General features: G+C 34.0%; 1 protein-coding gene across 1 annotated transcript; it reads left to right on the top strand.

Annotated features, from left to right (window-relative positions):
* The first annotated feature begins 10,887 nt into the window (after positions 1 to 10,887).
* Positions 10,888 to 13,056, top strand: LOC134257053 (uncharacterized). The gene is made up of 2 exons (XM_062739705.1): positions 10,888 to 10,908; positions 11,668 to 13,056. The coding sequence occupies exon 2, from the start codon at positions 11,707 to 11,709 to the stop codon at positions 12,997 to 12,999; it is 1,293 nt and encodes a 430-aa protein (XP_062595689.1). The 5' UTR covers positions 10,888 to 10,908; positions 11,668 to 11,706; the 3' UTR covers positions 13,000 to 13,056.
* The last annotated feature ends 9,021 nt before the right edge of the window (positions 13,057 to 22,077 follow it).

Here is a 22,077-nt window from a genome sequence, read left to right as displayed (position 1 = left end):
CATGTTCGGTAACCATCAAAGGATCAAAAGTTAATTTGAAGGTCCCCATGAGTGCCAAACAAGGTGCACAGGGTATACACAGAAACCAGTAAGTAAATGTCGATCAAGATTCAGCATCCAATGATGGACCTTCATGTACTTGATTGACAGGGCTACCCAGAACAGGTAATTTTGTAGGCGGTGCTTAAAATCTCAGCCTTTAAATAATAAAAACATTATGAATGTTTTAGGTTAGACCCCCCCCTTCCCGGTTCCGATGCTTATGCCCTATATATAGCGATGTCTTTATTTTAATGAAAAAATAGGGACGGAACAGGACGTAAAACAACAATCAATCAACCTATCAATCAACTTTTTTTTACTCCCCATTAAATATGTTTTTCTAATTGTCTTAACTTGTTTTTCGTTATACTGCATTACTCCAGCACAATTTTCTATCACTTTCTAATGGTAAGATATATTCTTTAAGGATACTCTGATCATCAGCGAGGATTGATCGTATATTGTTTATCGAATTTTTCACTCATATAGAGACGTCATCATATCCCGATTAAGGGCTTCAAATTTAGACCTATACTGGGCACTCAGGGCCATTGAGCAGTGAGTGTTTTTTATCGTGCCAGCGCCGAAAGATCCGTGACTTTCACTTCTTATGTCGGGCTCTTGGTGAAGGGAAGGAACAGTCACTACCTAGCTTACGTCTTAGGTTTGACGAGGCGCTGCGATCGAACGAGAATCGAACCCGGGTCTCCCGATTGCTCTAACACTAGCTATAGGCGACCGTGACCTGTTCATCAGCAAGGAAGGATAACTCTTAAATTTATAAATCTAATCAAAAAGTTTCAAAATGAAGCTTGAAATTGATATATATGCCCCGTAAACGAAGTTTCGGGGGTATAAAGTTGTTATCGTGCCCGCCTGTCTGTCTGTCTAGCTTTCTCTCTGTTTGTCGCAAAAACTTTAACCTTGCTAATAACTTTTTTTAGTGGAGCTATGAATTTCATATTTCACATGTGTATTCCTTGTGACAAGACCATTAAATTTGAACTTTTGACCTTAACCGTGGAGTTTGACCCACTTTTACACAAAAATTCAAACGTTTACTTTGGCCATATCTTTTGAACTGTTAAGACCTGGCCCCAAAACCATAAACTGAGAACAGACTTAAGTGAAAATAACTTCCGAAATAATTTTGTTAATAAAATGGAATTTTCACTATATGTTTGAATTGAAGTTTTTTGCACAGTTGCAGACTTCCAAGCTAATACGTCGAATGGAACCGAAGATATTAAAAATTAAAATTTTGATTTAAGTCTATTCTCAGTTTATGGTTTTGAGGTCAGGACATTTATATTTCACGTATGTATTGTTTGAGGAAAGACCTTCTATTGGATACTAACAACCTTAACCTTTTGACTTTGACCTTGGAGATTTTCATACTTATGAAAAAACTTTAACATTGGCCATAACTTTTGAACATTAAGAGATAGGGATACTTCACATATGTAATTCTTGTGAGAAGATCCTTCATTGGATACAACGAACTTTGACCTTGACCTTGGAGTTTGTTCTACTTTTAAAAAGCAAAAATCGACCTTTACTTTAAAATGGCTAGAGTTAGTGCTTTCATACTTTACATATTTAATCCTTGTGACTAGACCTTTCATTTGATAGCAAGAACTTTGACCCTTTGACGTTGAGCTTGGAGTTTGACCTTCTTTTCAAAACATTTAACCTTGGCCATAACTTCTGAACGGTTAGGACTAGGGCTTCAATACTTTACATATGTATTCATTGAGGCAAGACCTTTTATTGGATTACCTTGACCCCTTGACCTTAGAGATTTCAGTACTTTTGAAAAAACGTTAACCTTGGCCTACTTTCATATTTCATAATTGTATTTTCAGTAAAAATACCTTAATTTTTGTACCAATATATTAAATTTGCATTTAAGATAAGTGTAACCTTCGCTATGTTGCCATACGGGGGCAGCAGTGTTTCACAAACTTGTTTTTCAGGCAACACTTTTTATTTTATGCCTCTGAATGAGATTCAATGTTCCGTATTGTTCTTAGAAACGGTATAAAGATAAGGTATTTGTACCCCCATAAAATAAAGACATAAAGAAGGCATTGAATATTCGCATGTTTAAAGAATGACCTTATACGGTATAATAAAAATATGTATCTTTATTATACTAAAAAAGGCCATTCTTCAACGAGAGACAAAGTAAAATCTGCTTGCATATTACGATATATAGATGTGTATAAAAAAGAAATTTTGTATTTTTGAGATACTATACATTCTTGCATTTTTTTCATTAAGAAAAGAGGGTTGCTATTATCTACACTCCAGGTCCCTGTGGTTTTAGCCCCCCCCCCCACTTGTTGTTTAGTGCAGTTTGGTCAAAGAAAGGTAAATGGCAGTGTTTGAAAAAATACTGAAAGAATTTTGTCCCCCTCGCCACCTCTCTCTCTCTCTCACATACACGCAAAATACGATTTTCGTGTTTGGACAATGGACACATTTTCCTTCTTTTTTGCTTGTCAATTTTTTTTTCTTTCTATTTCTTTACCCCATCCCACTTTTAATTTGCTTCCGAGGCCAATGAACAAGCAATAATGTATTTTTAAATAACTGTTTTTAGCTAACCAAATTTAACATCCCGACCATTTTAGCTTACAAAGCTCAAGAGAGCTTTTCTGATCACCCTTTGTCCGTCGTAGGTCCGTCCGGACAGTTTTAAATCAACACTTAAATTGAAGGGCCTAGCTCCTCTCAAGGTCAAGCAAGGACAAAGATAGGGCAGGGAAATTAAAAATCATTGAACCAAAATAAAACTTAAGTGGAAACATCCCGAGGAAGTGTAGATTCTAAGTTGTTAAATTGATGACCCCGCCTAAGGGATAGGGCGACCCACGATATGAATCCAATTTTCAATTTTAGTTTAGATTCTAATCTGTTCAAAGCATGACCCCCGGGGTGGTGCACGGCCAATTCTCAAATTGAAATAAATAGAAAAAAAAATCATTAAAAATTTCGCTCAGGAACTGGGTCTGAAAATATGAAAAATATTTGTTGAAGCATTCAAGAATAGTGTAATTTTTAAATTGTTCAAATCAATACACCTGGTGGTATGGTGGGACCACAGTAGGGAATCCAATTTTCACATTTAATTATGAAGAAAAATATCTTCTCAAGAACCACTGGGACAGAAAAGCTAAAACTTATATGGAAGCATCCTGATCTATGTAAATTCTGAATTGTTAAAATCATGACCCCCAGGGGTAGGGTGGAGTTATATCAGGGAATCCAAATTTTACATTGAAATATATAGGATAAATCTTCTTCTCAAGAATTTATGGACCAGAAAAGCATAAACGTGCATGGAAACTTTATGGAATAGAATGGATCCTTTTTATGGAATCTCAGTTTTACATCAAAATATTTAGGGAAAACCATTAAAAAAAATTCAAGAACTACTTGGCCAGAAAAGCTAAAACTTATGTGGAACCATCCTAGCCATGGGGTAGCTTAGATTCTAAATTGTTTAAATCATGACCTCCGGGGGTAGGGTAGGGACACATTAGGGAATCTTAGTTTTACATTAAGGATAAATATCACAAACATTTCTTTTCCAAAATTCAGATATTTTTGCTAAATAAGGTAGCTTTCTAACTGTAGAAGTGATATTTGCTTAGTTAAACAACTAAATGCTTGGTCAATCCACATCAAAAAGTGCAAAAATACAACTTTAAATTTCAGTATGTGTGGACATATTCAAAAGTGTATTTAGCATTTAAATTCACACAAATAAATTTTCTAACTGCTGTACTTTAAGATAAGCTCTTTATTGTAATGTGAAGCTTTTCAAAAAGCTTGCCTGACTAATGCCATCAATATCTATAGAACCTATCGGTCTCATCCGAAGGACCGATCTCCACATTCCGCTGTGGATTCGAACCTGCGACTAAAAGATGAACTCCTCACTCCGCGAGTCTAAAAATGGTTGCAGAGGATGAAGTCAATAAGGGAAATAAAGTAACGTAATTGATTTATAATGGAAAGCCGTGGCTATGATTAGGTTACATAAATTAGATTCAACTGCATACAGCATAGCCTATGAGGAAGACAGCTAAAAATATGATAACTACAAGACATTGGGAATCGTAACGGTTATGACTGACATGCAGAATATGCTTCCTAGTTTCTTGGGTATGCCAGTGCATCAACTATTGTTGGAAACGTGGGATGAATAAAGCCCGTTATGCATAATGACCAAACAAACTTAACGGTAATGTATATGAATTGCGACAGGCGCGGATTCAGGAAGTTTTTTCCCAGATATGGGAGGGGGGGGGGGGTCGGGTCCATATAAAAAGCATTTGTAAGCGCAAAAAATTAATAAACTCCCTCAATCCTAAAATGTGATGGGGCACTTTCCTAAGTCTATATTCAGTTTTTATAGGAGGAAACCCCTGTGTGTGTGTGTGTGGGGGGGGGGGGGTTAAAAAAAACTAACGGAAATAAATGCATCAATATTTTGTATCAGTAATTTGGTTATTTTTCTTCTAACTGTTGTTGTTGAAACGCAGGTAACAAAATCTGATGATAATCAGCATGTACAAATTTTTGCTGGCTAATTGTGACCTCTGAGCTTCGCACCTAGGAAATATTGATCCTAAGTAGTGCCTGACGCCCTGACGTCAGGCAATCAAGTATGTACATAATATTCCACTGACGCTTATTTTTGCAACGATTCAAATTTACGTTTTATTTCTTCTCTTTAATATACACTGTAACAACATATTTTCCTCTATTTTCATAGATATACAAATGTGACCAGTTCTTTAATTGTTGTAAGGGGGTGGTCCCCATTCCCCCAAATTCACCAAAGTTTCAATAAAACAGTACAGTGGGCCTTGCTCCCTATATATACTCAACAAAATATGAAACGCGTATTCAGATTAAACATTATAATCTAACTTGTGTGTTGTGATAAAAATCAAACATTCCTATGTTGCGAATCGAAAAGTTAAGTTGATGACATTTTCATCGCCCCCAAATTCTAGGGGTATACCGTCTTATGTTAAAAACCAATCCATATGTCGTTTGTGATGTCTCAGCGATAGTGGATTTCATGTACGGATGTCATGGACAAATACCAGCTCTTCTGTCTTTTGAGAACAATTTGTGCATTTTATGCTGATTCCTTCATTAAGCATTTGTAGCAGCAGTTTGTACAGCAGCTAGTTCTGAATCGATTCCTGAAGGGTAATATGACGGTCCTGTCTTGGCGTGGTAACCCCTTGACCCCGAGTTCTTGGTCTGTCATATGTGTTCCTAACTTGCAGAGACGTACGTTTAAACGCTGCAAAGCCGATTGAAGTACATTAAATGCAGCTGCAACTCCCTGTTGCGTATATAGCTCCGGTTAACATCATCGCTAGCTATAGCCCGGTGCGTTCATCTTTGTTAAATTAAGGCGTGACATTCCAGCATCAACATTGCAAACAATTCTTAAATATGGGTTTAATAGGAGTGTTTATTGTTTCTCTTAATCCAAAATATCAATGAAAATTGACCCCCGATTTAAAAAAAAAATTATGAAAAACATTATTTTCATAAACATGATTAATAAAGGGAAATAATTCAATACCCCCATATTGTCCTTTAAATAGGTCACGGGTATCCAATGATAAGAAACATAGTTGTTCCATTAACTTTTTCAAAATTTCTTTGTTGAGTAAAACTATATGCGTTTCTTTTTTGTTGAATATATAATTTGTCAGTATACATACGAAGTATCATACAAATGTAAAACCAGTAATTTTTATGTATATATTTTCAGATTGTCAAAAAAAAAAGATTGACTTTTTTTGGATCGAAAAAATATGAAGACTTTCCTATGTAGGATCCATTTTGTGAAGACGAGACATACATATAAAACTAGAGCCGAGCTCGTTGCAAAGCAACGAGTAGGTCTTCCGTCGGAGCTACGGACAGAGAGAAATGACCTTGAGTCAAGGTCATGCCACGTTCTAATGATAAAGCAATCTTTTAAGGGTAGATATCATCTTATTATGTTTTACTATTAAAAAAGTGATAGTAAAGGAATGTTTGCGACCTTGACCTTGTCAAAATGACCTTGGGTCACACCATGACACAAGATGGTGATGAGCATACCCCATTTGTGTGCTACTGTATTGACAAATTCACACATGTTTTTTTCAAACAATGCATCCAGTCAAAATATCTTATCCTAAATGACCTTGATTTAAGGTCATAACACACTCTCCATGATTTAAGCCATACCTTTTTTTAGATAGGCCTTGTCACAGCTAATATACATGTGTAAAAAGTTATGGTCAATTTTAAGCAATGTTTAAATTTTGGAAAAGCCGGATAAACTTCAGGGTCAAAGTTCATGATATACTAGTTTTTGATATGATTTTATCACAGGTTACGTACATGACATTGTGATGTTTGTGTAATATGAAAGCCCTATCTCTCCTCATTAAAAAAGTTATGATCAAGCCTCAAGGTCAAGTTGTCAAAAGTCAGTGTTTTTAGAAAAGAGTTGTCATAGGTAATTCATAGGGATAAAATAAAAGCCCTATCTCTTCTCAGTCAAAAGGTATGAGTATTGTTAATGTTTTTGAAAAGCACGTCAAACTTCAAGGTCAAAGGGTAAAAAATTAGTGAATTTTAAAAGGTGTTGTCACAGTTAATACATTTTTATAAAATGGAAGCTTTCAAAAGTTATGGTCAATTTAAAGTAATGTTATTTTTTTTAAGTAGGTCAAGCTCCAAGATCAAGGTCACAGGGTCAAAAATCACAGTATATTTGAAAATCAGATGTCACAAATAATGCACACGTGAAATATCAAAGTCCTATTTCAACTCATTCAATACTTATTATCAAGTTTAAAGTTTTCGTGACAGATGGACAGACTGGCTGACGAATAAGGTTTAATGTTCCCAAAAAAATAAATACATGTAATTTGAACATGATAGATTGAGAAGTACGAATAATTAAAAAAAATTACACAATAGAATATATTAGAATATAAATCAGGTTTCCTACATGAGATTTCCTTAAAGACTTATTAATACAAATTTTTCAAGAACATGCAATACATATTCTTGGAGGTTCAAGACGCGGAGACCGGTCATTTCGATGAGATGTCTCGTTACGGGGTTGGTGGTGCCATAAAAGGATTTAATTCGCCTGTTTTCACCTCTGTTTTTTTTTTAAAAGTCTGTCTTTGCGCTGCTAGTGATTTATATTGTTTAAACAAAATTTAATTTTATGAAAAGAATTATTTTTAATGCTTATTTTTGACATATGCTTAAGTTATTAACCTATCAATTTGAGTTTAAATAATAAAAAGGAATTTGTCACTAAGTATTTATCTAAGGAATTAGTGTCAATCCTCTACATCAAAGAGCGTCTGACTTGTATGTATGATATAAATTGCGTAAATGTGTTAATTGAAATTTGAGTGAATCCCGTATGTTGTGTGAGAGAGTTTTTAGATCCGCCGTGGACTATTCCGGACGTGAACATTAGATGTACAGGACATTCCGTCATCAAGAAAATATAGTTTTACTCTGGACTATTCCGAGTTACCAAAACGTTTGTGTGTGTGTCGGTGTGTGAGCTTTACAACCTGTCTTTGTTTTCTGTGACTTGATTTGATTTATTTTTCAAAAAACAAACTTTAATTTTTTATTGCTTGACTTTCGTTTAATAAATTTTCATCACAAGTTCACTTGTGCTAATTTATCCAAATATATTCTATTAAAATAATGATTCCATCTTCTTTGTTAACTTTAAATTGCTTGAAATATAGTGTAAAAATCCAGAATGAAAAAAATGAATGTTAGAAATGAAATTATTAAGTGTCGGAAAAGCATTGCAAAATTCCGGAAATCAAACGCAGTAAAAACTGTAACCCCCCCCCCCCCCTTAACCAAAGAAACTAATACATGTATACACTTCGATGCTCGAATGAACACTTTAATCGGCACAAATTTTAGAAATTAAAACGTTTATATATAGGAAAGTTTAGTGACGCATACTAATCTTTTTTTCATTTATTTGACGACCTGTGAAGAAAAAAAAAGTCGCGTATGATTGTTGGTTAACATTATAATAGGTTATGGATTAATCATGGATTTCAACACCAGTCCTGACCTGTACGTACCTGAACAAACTAACCAACTGACATTCTCGACTCTGAAGGAAAACGTATCATTTGAGGGAAAGGGGGTTACGTATCGCGATGAGAGGAGATTTAATTGTCTCTTTTAGTCCAATAAACACGAAAGAATGGCTTGGAATATTTGTATGCAACTACATGGCTTTCTCAGAAACAATTTTGAATTTGTTAAAAAAAATTTCTAATTATTCATTTATTTTCTCTCGTATTCTGAAAGCTCGGAATGTATATATATGGGGGGGGGGGGGGGGCTCTTCCGTGTAAAACAGCATGTATTTAGTTACCATCATGTACCCGTAAAATCGTGTCATAGTGATATTCTTTTTATTCGAAGAAATAAAAGGAATACATTCGGTACAATGCAATTATAAGTTATGTATCAATTCATGCAAATCTCAAAGTTGCTTCATTTACGATTTTCATGAGAATTGGAAACGTCACTTCCACTTACAATTTACTGTGCAATGTTTATAGGTATTTGCTAATTTAAACAACGTCGCAAATTTTTCTGATATAAAGCAATTAGAATAACTTGATATAGGCCCGTATACATGTAACGATTGCAATTACTTCAAAGTGGAGGGGGAGACGGGGCCTAAAAAATCGTCGTACTACGTGTGTACCTTTCCAATAATAGAATCATCCGCACAAATCAAAAACAAGTTGCAGTATTGATATCCCCAATTTTTTTTTAAATAATGAGACTATAATGGACTTCACAAGGGTAGAATTGAACATTAATTTATCATGTTTATGGTACATGTGCAATTAAAATCACTATCAAAATTGGCAGAGTTATCGATAGGTCGTCCTGTGTCACCCTTCAGTGTAACCGATGAACTCGTCCATAGATACCTCAGCAGATGAGAAAAGCGCGTGTAAACGCAGCCTCTTCTATTCATTCGTCAAAGAATAGAATCCGACATTCAACACTTTTAAATCATGTTCAAGAAAACCTTAAAATTTGTGTATAGAAATATTCTTACAATTATCGCAAATGACATTTTTTCTTGATCTTAAATCTAGGACTCTAGTAAAAATCAAAGAGCGGTAATGTTGAACTCATGAATGTAAAAGTTCAATGCGCGATCGATAAACGGGTTTTATAACCATGTGATAACTGTACACACAAAACACGCACACTGTTAGTGTACACACGAAACTTTCAGGGTCCGAGGAAAATTCACGATGCATGAATTGAATGACAGTGAATTATCTTAAGCTTGAATTTTTTTTTTAAATAAATAATGCTTCATTGAATATTGATACTTAAAAATATTTTTCCTCTCTCCCGTCTTGTTCTTTACACTAAACACAGGGAGAAAGTTGTCTCTGAATAATCTGTATGACACCCAGCTAGAGAATACGTTAAAAATCTTATTTCAACAAAGTTTAACATTCAATTTAGCTAGGTATATATTATTCTTATCCAGTTAATTTCAGTCATACGTGTTATACGCGTACGCATATAGAATTCTTCTTCACTTGCCGTATAAAATCACTTACCTGTACACGGACTAAAGTTTTCTGCTCATCTAATAAAACATGACTAGAACAAAATAACGTATTCATGAGATCAATAAGATGCTAAAGAACCCATTGCAAATCGATAACCATATCGAAATATTTACCGTTTTTAAGTTATAAACCAAAAACTTTCGAGCGCCCTTGGCCCCTAATTTGAGGGGCAAGCCCCTTTTCAATGATGTCAAATGATAGATCTTAAAATTATGCACAATATTTGTGAAACATGTCTTAACAAATTATTTTTAGTTTAAAAGATACATAAGGAAATATATGTAAATTTTTGCGCTTTTAGGCATTCTTATTTTTGACCCCTATCTAGCACCGTTTTGAGCGCAGAAATCGAAAAAGAAAAACCGATGTGCACAACTTCAATTCTTCTAGTATTTAAATGCAGTAGACATTCTGCTCCAGCTTTTGTCGTTTCTGAGCCTTTGTCTGGAAACAAACAGCACCAAATTTTCATTTAAAGGGAAAATAACTCAAAAGCGGAAGTATGAAATGTATGAAAACATTTAAATTGAGTTTTGTAACGTCCAAAAACTCTGAAAATTTGAGCGAAATCCGTTAAGAAATGAGCGAGTTACGAGGTCTTAAAGTTGGCGTCTAGGAAAAAAAAAAAGAATAATAGGAATAATCTTAACCATCAGAATCAGTAGAAGGTCTTCCGCCTGAGCGGAAGACCTTAATTAAATGGCAACATACATGTATACGCGGGGACTTCCCGAAAGCTAGGAAAATTGATATTGAAGGATATCGGGGCTATATATTTTACAAATTAAATTACTTATCAATATTTACTCAGGTGCTTTTTATAAACAAAAACTATTTGACAAAGATAATTAATTGAAGATGAGTTCAGAGTGTATACCATTAAGGTACAACTAGCAATTTCTAGTAATTTATCTTGCTTCACCTGAAGCGATTTCACTACGGTTTGTATGTATAAAATGTTACATTGTTTGAAAGATGATCTTCCAATAAATGGTAGCAAATATAATTTGTTTTCTGGTAATAATGCCCCTACAACAGCTTCTTGACGGAAGTTAAACAAAGCTTTTGAAACATTTGAAAAATACATCAAAATGACTCAGGTATAAATATAAGTTGGTGAAAATATCAGCAAGGACGGGTTTTGTACTTGCTGGTATACATAGAGGTAAGTCCTTTCAGTCTCCCTTCTATCCCATCTCCAAACTAACAACATTGGTCGTCGACGCTAACAAATTTCATTATCCTTAATATTTAATTAGAAGTATGTAACTGCTGATATTTTTGTAACCTTTAATTACTTATATGTGAATTTTTTCGGATTTGTAAACAAGAATGTTTCTTTACAATGAAATATGTAAATATGAATACTTGTCTTTTAGTACATGTAGTTTAAACTTAAGTAAAATAAATTGACTAAAAAGCAAGACTGGTGTCATTGATAACTAAGGAGGAGAATTTGCCCAAACTTCAAGAAAAGATGATCCATTCACAATTTTGACAATCATCTATAACAATTTCTACAATTTTCTATGCCTAATTTCACATAAGATGTGTAAAAATTATCAAAATAAAAATCTTAATAATTTAGAAATACAAAAATGTATTATTTAAAAATCTATTTCTAGGAAAATTCATAAGTCTTCAGTATTTTGATTATATATGTGTCTGAATTTAAATTTAAAAATTATTTCCACTGAATACAAATGATTTGAAAAATTGGTTAAAATGATTTGATTAACAGATATACTAATATATGAATATAATTTAATGGACAAAACACAAACTTATCTTTCAGGCTTACAAGAGTTGTAAGTGCAATAGGATGGAACAAAGCAAACATCATTCGAAATAAATAATTGATAAAGCACAAGTAATTTCTTGTGAGTATTTATAAGTCATACGATCTTTTTTGTTTTGTTTTCAGATTAACTATTATTGTGCAACTAACCTCTGGCCTACAAGCATGCTGATTGTCCGCTTGTCTCTGCCTTTGTTCCTGTTCTTTCTTATCTCCGATCTTCATGCTGACTTAGGAGATGACGTCAAAAAGGCATCAGATGCTGTAAAAACAGGAATCGCGGCTACCGATGCCATTACGAAAATTGTAACGGGTGTGAAGGTGCTTGCGAAGTTTACTACAATCATGAGCAAGATCGCTCCTTTTTTGGCAGCCATTGGTCCACTCATGGACATAATCACCTTGTTTCTTCCAAAACAAGAGGATAAAACTCTGTCTTTATTGAAAAAAGAATTTTCGAGGGTGGATTCCAATTTCAGAAATGTGGAAAGACTTTTTGGAAAAGTTACAAATCTTATCAAAGCAAAGTCAATCAATGCACAGTTTTCTGAAATAGAACAGAACGTCAACGCTTTGTCGGATCGGCTTCACATGCTTATGAAAGCCCCTAAAGATGCAGTTGGAGGCCAGAAAGATCGATTTATAACCTCCTTTAGAACCAGTTATCTTAACGCAGCTAGAAAGATATACAATGGGATCATGACCAAACAATCTTTCACAGACAATATTCCAATAACAGCAATGGAATACACAAATAATGATCGCAAGAAGATGCAGAAGGTAATGGCTGGATGTGTCGGGCTTCTTTTGACAGCCGTGAAGGTCAACCTAGCTTATCTGAAGCTAACAAACAGAACAGCAAGCTACAAAATGGAGCAAAAAGAATGGGAAACCAACATCAAGAACGTTCTACAGAAGGTAAAAGAAGTGGATGAACAAGTTACTAGTAATTATGAAAGTCAGAAATTCAAAGACATGAAAGACCTTTCGGCACAGTACAAAGACGATAATCATGAACAATTCGCTAAGCGGTTGTACAAGTTTTACTCTGAGAAATATTACTGGAGGGATTGGGTTGTCATAGTCTACGACAAAATGGAAGAATCGTGGACTGGGCAGAACGGACATACTTTTAAACTTTGTGGAGGGGACAAGTACTTGGAGAAAGAGAACAGAAATATTATAACATCAAGTGTACCAAAGGAAAATAGCAAAATTGACATAAACTTTTATAAGGGGAAATTGGATTCACTTACAACGGAGACAACGTTTCTTTATAATTTGATACACATCGCCTGGCCAGCGAGGTGGGTTTTACATCAGATGGCGAGGTTTAGCCGTGCTGATGTGTGCATGCGAGCTGTTGTATCTGATCGAAAGAAACCATATGTTGCATCTGCCCCTGGTCGTCTTACATCAAAATGGAAGTATTTTTACAACATGTACATATTCGGATAAAAGGCACATTTTTATACAATTTATTTTAATAATATTCAAATAAAGCATAATTGAAATGGGTTTTATCATTTTTAATCTTAAAAAGACTACAGACAAGGCCTGAAAAGGCATCTTAAGATAATAGTTTTTTAAATACATGTAACACAGTTTCCTATACAAATCATCATGAGTTATGTGATAAAATAAAATAACTCAAAAGAGAAATGTATGTTGCTCAAAAACAAGAGAAATAAATGGCTAGGGAAAAATAAATAAATAGGAATGGAAATCTAAATAGTTTCTGAATAGCACATTTTTTGGAAACAGTACTCTTAACTTGCTTATTATAACTACACGTATGAACTTAGTTTGTCTGCTAAATGTACAGGGGAAGAAAGAAGATTAAAAAACGTAAACATTTTAATGATCTTTAGAAAGCAAATCTTAACATCAGAACATACATACTGTCAAGGAGGAGTTAGCATCCCCTGTCATCCGGATACATCAGTCGTGTGGTTCAGAACATACATACTGTCAAGGAGGAGTTAGCATCCACTGTCATCCGGATACATCCGTCGTGTGGTTCAGAACATACATACTGTCAAGGAGGAGTTAGCATCCACTGTCATCCGGATACTTCAGTCGTGTGGTTCAGAACATACATACTGTCAAGGAGGAGTTAGCATCCCCTGTCATCTGGATACATCCGTCGTGTGGTTATTATCCCCTGTCATCTGGATACATCCGTCGTGTGGGTATTGTCATGATCGGGTAAACGGATAAATCGGAAGAAAACTCAGTGTGAAAATAAAAGCCTAACAATTGTAATGAAAACGTCAATTAGCATTCATCTTAAAAATTGATTGTATTTCCTGACAAAATAATTATATCGACCAAAGAATTTGCGAAATGACACATGAATGCAAAAATAAGTCTGCTTGTAACGCAGCGCAATAGGTACTATGGGAATTTCGAGAACCTGTTGGAGGAGTTGATATCCAAAAGTTAATCAAAGTACTGAAGGTACTGAAAGCCGGGCTCTAAGGTCACAAGCTACAGTGCTATGTTTTTAAATCTATGTAAAGCAGTAATAATCTTTCAGACAATAATATGTAAAATTGTGTAGAACTCTACAATATGTATGCAGTAGGAGTCAATCTTTCAGATAATTAATTAAAATATTTCAAGTTTTGTTAAGGACACTGGCAACGTTCCTGGCTTATACAAAATACATATATGAGGCTCATATATCACATGGTCACCTGAAAATGTTATGCTCAATTTGACGAATAAATGTACCGTGATAATTATAGAATAATTTTGACTTTTTCCATGGAGAGCCCAGTACAAAGGAGTGTGTATTTAGAGGCACTGTCTCATGTCAGCATTTAGTATCTTTATATTTTGGCTGAAAATGCAATTATAGAAACAAGAGAGATTAATTCCAGCACTGATCCATAACTTTGAGTTACTTCACTTGACATCGAATTTTTATTCATAATGATCAAGAGTTTCTATTATGTGGTTTACGTCATTGGAAACAAATTGTCATAAATACATTATTTTGCATAGTTTTATTTTACTTTTATTCGTAGTTTCTAAACAGCGCCTCCATCACATGACCTATAGAAATGCTTAGCTTTCAAAACTTTTAGCATGTCACATTTTTGCCCTTTCGAGCATAACTATGATAAATGACGACCTGTTGACTGTCTGTCCCTTTTTGTGTACACAATGTACAACAAAGCCATCGGTGCTTTTCTTTCTTGCTGTATAATTGATTATCTATCCGTTAAAAACGTGCTTTTGTTTACCTGTATAACATACGTTTCATTTATTTTCACGCCCTAAGAATTCCAAACGGGAGATCACTCTAAATGACCGTTTTATATGTTAAGATACCTATGTATTATTTTTTTGGAAACCCTGCCTTGACAATGACCTTAAGGAAATGCCATTCTTGAATGCAGATTTTGTAGTTCAGATAAGTTTTGTTCTTTAGTTTAGTTTCCTAAAAAAATGTACATGTCTTTGCATTTAATGTTTGTCAGGAGAGTTTTCTCATTGTTACTGTTAACCTTGCTGAATTTTGTAATGAAGAAAACATACATGTGCAACAGAGCATATTTAAAACACTTTAATTTACAAGATAATAATCACAGTAATCAAAGAGAAATCATGTTAGTCAATAATTATTTTAAAACAATTACATTCGCTTTTTTACTGTCAATGTTTATGACTGTACTACACAAGGCAAAGGCACAAGAAAGAGTTAAGTATATCCCTGTATGTAAGATCGCTTAAAATGCTTTTAAAGTCTATAGAAAATATTTGCAAATCTACAGTATCTGGAGCAAATTTCATGTAATTTTCAAATAATTCCGATATACTGTATTTTCAACATGATGCATTGTTCTTGTTTTGATTTCTTATAAAATCAGGTTAGTTCAAATCCAAGTAACTTTGTTTTGAAATGTTCAACTCCAAGAATATTCACACTCCAAAAAGATCTTACATCTTTCAAATCTCCAAGAAACTTCAATTTCCGATTATAATTTTGTTGTAAACTCATTGTATAAATTTCTTCAACTCCAAGTAATTTCAATTTTCTTAGTCAGTTATGAAATGTTCAATTTAAGACAATTCATAAACCAATTTAAACATACACTCAGTCTTTGCAAATTTTGTAATATATATGGTGTTTAAAATGTTTCACTTAAAAATAAGGTATCATTTTTTGAGTTTTATTGAGATGTAAAACGGGTTGGTCACGTGATCAAATTCCATAAAGCCCCGAAGATTTGATCATGTGCCAACCCGTTTTACATCTCAATAAAACTCAAAAAATGATACCTTATTACTTATAATTACATGTGTGACTTATTCATACTTTATATTTGCCTGATTGTTACTGTAGATTACTAAATTTTCGCGACACCTTATTTTCGCGAGATAGTCATTGACTCTTGATTAGCGAGACAAAATTTTCACGAATTGTGGTTATTGTTCTATATAATCTTAAGGAATACTTTTATACGCGAGAATTTAATTTTCGCGAGCACACTGTCTCGCGTAATTACGCGAAAATAAAGTTCTCGCGAATAAAAAGGGATTTACAGTACTTTAAACGTGTGAAATGCGTTATTTGTCAAACCCAACGGCATCCACTAAACGCGCGTCGACCCTTTATGACGTCACAGAGAAATTACTTCGAACGTTTATCCAAACGCACATCTATGACCTCTTGACCCCGTACCTGTATTTATACAGTTATAAAAACGCTTGCTTTCTGAAGTGTTATATAAAGGAAAACATTTGCAAATGTAAATATAGTAAAATATACACAATGCAACTGTTTGTTTTTTCAGTTTTAATATGTTTGTTCGAATACAAAATAAATTAAGATGTTTCGTTTCAATCATTGCCAAAACACATGCTTACTAAACAATTTATACTATGAGCACGCACCTACTTCAAGCATCAATTGTGAAATGACATGGATCTAGACCTATATAAATAATTTCGTTCACAGAAATGAAGGAAGGAGTAACTGGTATTAATTCATTTGATGAAACTGCTAATAGTAAAAATAATTAATCTGCAAATCACGATTAAAGGGTTCGCGGGATCTAGGCCTTGCCCGATCTGAGGTTCTAATCATGCAATCAATATTTAAAAACGTACATGAATCTACGATGTATTTGATGATTTCTTCTCATCCCTTAAGAAACAGTATCTCAAATATTAATAAAATTTGCTAATTACAGAATACTAGCCAAACCAACTTTGTCTCTCAGTATGTGTTTATTTGTTTATACAATCAAAAAGTTTTTCAACAAAATAATTTTGCAAATGACCAATAACTAGGTATAAGTTAATTTCATTTTCATCGACAATGCTGCTGTCAGTTGACCTGCTCTTACACTCTTGCAAAAACAAAGGTCAGAACGGTTGAAGCCTAATTCACAATATTCATATTTTGTAGTGTAACGTGTCAAACCTGAGCAGTCAGTAGTCCCGTGTTTGGATTACCTTCACTGGTGGTATGATTGAATGCAAAATATACAGATATGATATGGCATTTGCCTAGTGCCTCCAAATATAGTGACCTAAAATACACGTGTATATACAAGGTGAAGACTGGCACGTGCCTTATGCCTTATAACAATTGACTGACTATACAGGTCAAAAGCCACTTGCCTGGTGCCTCTTGATCTTTTATGATGACAACCTGCCTGGCGTCTCTTGACTAAGCCTTTTACGTTGACAGCTGTCTGGTATCTTAATTACGCTTACCAGTTGCCTAACTCTACAATGTACTCTAGCCAATTTTCTCTGCTGTACTTACACATTTTGTCTTCGCTTACTTCTATACTCTATACACAGGTTACAATATTGTCTATTAATCCAGACGTCACGATTACTCTTCAGTCAATAACTACGGCAACTTGCATATGTCAAACAGCCAAGTGGTTCATGTACCAAAGTGCAGAAACCATTTCGTACGCTGTACTGCCCTTTGTACAAAAACGAAATCAATATAGGTAAATTTTCATATATTGCAATAAAGAAATAATACAAACTGAGGTTCTCTTGACTATGCAATTCTTATTGTCTGACTTGACATCAATTGTCAATTATACTTGTATCATTCTTTTGTCAATTTACCAATTGAATGCTATGTTTACAACGATTAACTATTATTATGTAAACAATTGACGGGAGGTAATTCCTCCAACCATTTCACTAGGTATCATAAGATATAATATATGGAGAAATCGAACAGTGTTTTAAAGTTCATTCAAACAATGCAAAATCAGGAGCAGAGCTACCACTAGAACATCAGAGGTGGAATCAGTCGTCAGGATAAAGATCAAGATTGGTAAGTAAGGTACACGCAACTATTCTTAGCTAAACCTGAAGAAACACATCTTTTTTTGTTAAATCCTTTTCATTCCATTTGTTTCGAAGTAATACATTTAACAGTTGACAAAGTAAACCGTTGGAGGTCTAAAGAAAAATATATATCTGAAATCAAACAAATAATATTTCATGATCAGTCAATAACTACAGTTTTGTTTTTATTTTGCTTTCGATATTGCAAGATATAATTTTGATTTTTTTAGGATTCTACATACGCCCAATTATATACTTACATATCATAATGTACCGTTTATGTACATTACTAGGTTTAAATAATTGTTTTAAAAAATGTCATGAAATATTAATTGATACAGGGATTCTAGGTGGTATATAATAAAAGCAAACTCCTCCATTATCTCAGAAGATCTAGCCCGTTTAGGATTGTACAGCATTAGAGGAGAAAAAAAAAACATTTAAATCTTACAAATTGGGCCTTCATAAGAAACGACTTAAGTATTCCATAAAAATTGCATCCATGCACTTTACAAGGTCAACATCAGCTACAAGGTCCTTGTAAATACCTTACATGACCCTTGCTACATACCTTAAAAGTATTTCTTGTTTGCCCTTGTCCGGCCCAGGATAGAAAAATGGGTAGATAGGTAAGCGAGATGTTTTCTCAGAAAATATCAATTCTACATTTTTAAAATTTATTTTTTAGAATACATAAAGAGAAATATTTGCTTCACGCAGAATAAAAAAAAAAGCGTAGGACCATTTTTAGCCAGAAAGTTGGGAAACGACGACCAAACAAGTTTTGAAAGTGGTCTCAACACCAAAGATTATTCATATTGCTATCAGGGTAATCAATCTCATTTAAGATATTCAATGTATAACAATTATATTTTGTACTCAATAAATAAATGGTCAGATATTTCAAATTATGTCAGCATTTTGAAGATGTTATCAAATAAAATGCTCCACCAAAGGAATTTATAAAATTATGATTGGTGTCCAATTGATTGCACCTTGATTTAACATTAAAGTCAATCGGCAGGGAATATTTTTCTCAGATATGTAAAAAGTAATTCGAATTTCAAAGAAATGTCTTTGTGAAAATATTAAACTATGATTTAAAAAAATTATTCATTGCAGAAATTTTTAGAAATCAGATATATTCTTCTTTTCAGCAAGGGCAGATAATCATATAACTCTTCAAACACTTTTAACGTTCAAAATTACTCCTAATATGTTATCAGTACTAGTCTTGTGAATTTGGTTGATTTCAATATCGTTATCTAGCAGTGCCTTTAAACTAATTTAAAATTATTTAAAATCGTTCAAAATCCCTTCGTTATACATTGTTATACATTGCATACCTTAAAGAAGGTCTGAGGGTTCTCCATGAGCTGTTTTTCTGTGTTGCTCCCGACACAGTAAAATTTTCTCCGACACAGAAACTATTAAAATTTTATGCATGCGACACAGTAAAACTGTTGTCCACACAGTAAGATCTGTGATAATTAGAAAATCTAAACACACAAATTCTCTCTAGCTGAAACTTTAATCAAACAATTCTACCGCCTTTCAATTCTAAAAATTAGAGCACTTGATCACAAGGGCTTTACCTTGCATAATCAATTGTCTTCTAGACCCTCACCGGACTTTACGCATGACGGAACAAAACGTTATCACACTTCCATGTAACGGTTAATTGGTAGTTGCGGTGAAATGCATCGTATTATTTTTTTCAAAAATTATTTAAGTATGTCTTTTCTATAGAGCCACGGCGCTGGAATTATGTTAGGCCTGTAAGTCAAACATAACATCATATCAAAGTCATTTCATTGATGTAATTTATTTAAATAAATTGCTTAAAATTTTTAACATGTTAAAGGAACTTTTTAAAATATTTCACTGTTCTGAAGTTCTTTTTTGTAATGCCGTAACTCGATCAAGAAAACTGATAAATGATCAGAGCAAATCTCCTTCCAAAAATGTTAAGTAGTTCGACTAGTACTGTAACGGTCAGTACTTCCTCTGCTTGTCAGAACGTGCCTTTACTTTTATCGGTATGTACGACCATACTATTTGTGTAACGAATTAGCGATTTTGAAATAAGTTTATGCATGTATTCTTTTGTGATTATAATAAATAAGGATTCAGTTTCGAATTTGTTTGCGAAAATACCGCAAAATTTTAGTGCTCAGCAACACAGTTAAATTTTAAATGATGGAGAACCCTGAGGTCTCATAAAATTTCATTTAGTGGTATTCTTTACCAAAATATTGCCTTCCTGCAAATATTTGCTGCGCGTCTGCAGCAGACATTGCTACAAACTTGAGACATTGTAGATAAATAAAGCATAACAGTGATGTGACAGGAATTGCAGATTAGAAAGAGGTACTCCAAAGTGTAACAGATGCACTGACGTGCAGACAGACAGACGGACATAATAATTATTGTATACCCTCCAACTTTTCAAGCGGGAAGTATTATAGCTGCCTAACGTATAAAAAATGACAAACGAAACTTTTTCTTAAGAATTTATCAACAACACAAGAACAAAAAATTATCATGAAACGTTGACATTTTGCGGAATAACCTTGTTAGGAGATTTTAAGCAGACAATTTTCATAATGACAAGTTTGTGCCATTTGTTCGTAAAAATAAGGGTTACTGGATTAAATAAACTACAGAAAACTAACAAAATAAGGGATAACTTGTGTACACGGTAATGAATGATATCCAATTGCTTGTCAACCATCCTAAAACATAGGTATGGGAAGATACAGATAAAAAATGCAGCCGATACCACCGCCATCATACGGTTAAACTGGGCTCGGACCTTTCTTTGCTGTATCTGAAACAATGTAGGCGGTGCTGCACGGTCAACAGATGTCACTTCAAATTTCAAATGTTTTAGAATCCTTATGTATAAAAGGCATGTGATAAGGAAACAAATTAAGAAAAGACTAAATTGAGCTTCGGAGAAATAGTCCAGTAAGTCATGAATTATGCAGGCGTCATATGTAAAAGAATATTCGATGTGGACATTCTCAAATAACAATAACGGAATAATAATAACGCTCATCGGAAAAATCCATGAAATTATCACCATAACTATTAACTTTCGTTGTTTCAAGTCTGCAATCCTTCGTGTTAAAGACTGATACCGGTTATAAGCTACTATAGGAAAGGCACATATTCGAACATACGTGCAAATCTGTAGACTCACCGCAGAAACTTTACACCATACCTCACCGTATAACATCTCGCTCTTAAATGTTCCATATGCTAAAATAGGGTACACAAAAAAGCACAAAAACAAATCATTTGATGACACGGAAATAATCAGAAGCCCTGTGGCCTTCCGGAGTTTCTTTGTGAATAAAATGGCAGCGATGAGCAGAAAATTCAACACAAATCCCATGACTGAAACACAAGTCAAACAAAGGAACATGAGCACAACTTCAGTGAAGGTGTTATCGATGTGTGCTTCATGAAGGTCATGAAAATGGCCATGGTCATGGTCATTGACCAGATGGTCATCGTGATCCTCATCGTGGTGGTCATCTATCTCAAGCTCCGGAGTTGATGACAACGTTTCCAGTATACCCATTATTGTACTGTTCAGTACCATGTCAACATCCACTCTGGTGGCTTTTTGATTTTCTCATGGAAGCTCACGTGAAGCTTGCTTTTATACTCAGGTATCACAAACGTCAGTTACACCTCTTTATAGAAATCGTGCTTTGTTAAGTCCCAGACATAAAGAAAAAACTACTGAATTACAGGATTCAAAATTCAACAAACTTGCAATTACAGTAAATATAAATCATTAAGTATCCGAGATCAGTGGAACTTTTTCATTCCCCTGAAAATATTGAATTTCCGTATTTTTCTAAATATGAATATCTATCGATCTTCTCTGACAGTACGCTGAGCCAGAATTATACTAAAGAATGGTTTTTATGACTGTTTTATATTCGACTTGTGCTAGTGTTCACTGAAAAAGATATGGCAGAAATTACTAATGGAAACAAAAATTTTATCAGTTTCATTTATATCTAAGAGATGACCCAGTAAATTCTTTAATTCTATAAATTGCTCTCTTGTGTAAGTCCTTTAATCTTTTTTTAATGATTTTGTCTTGTTAAGCTAATGAATTGACATTCGGCTTTGTACAGCAATCAAACTCTGAAAGTCTTTAAATGTATTCACTTGAAACGACAG

Source organism: Saccostrea cucullata, unplaced genomic scaffold, assembly GCF_032062105.1.
Source record: "Saccostrea cucullata isolate Sc308-1 unplaced genomic scaffold, CSIRO_AGI_Scuc_v1 ctg3700, whole genome shotgun sequence".
Taxonomy (NCBI): Eukaryota; Metazoa; Mollusca; class Bivalvia; order Ostreida; family Ostreidae; genus Saccostrea; species Saccostrea cuccullata.
This window is presented reverse-complemented; position numbering and strand designations above follow the sequence as displayed.

Excerpts from the sequence above, each read along its gene's own strand:
- LOC134257053 (XM_062739705.1), top strand. The coding sequence starts at position 11,707 with ATGCTGATTGTCCGCTTGTCTCTGCCTTTGTTCCTGTTCTTTCTTATC.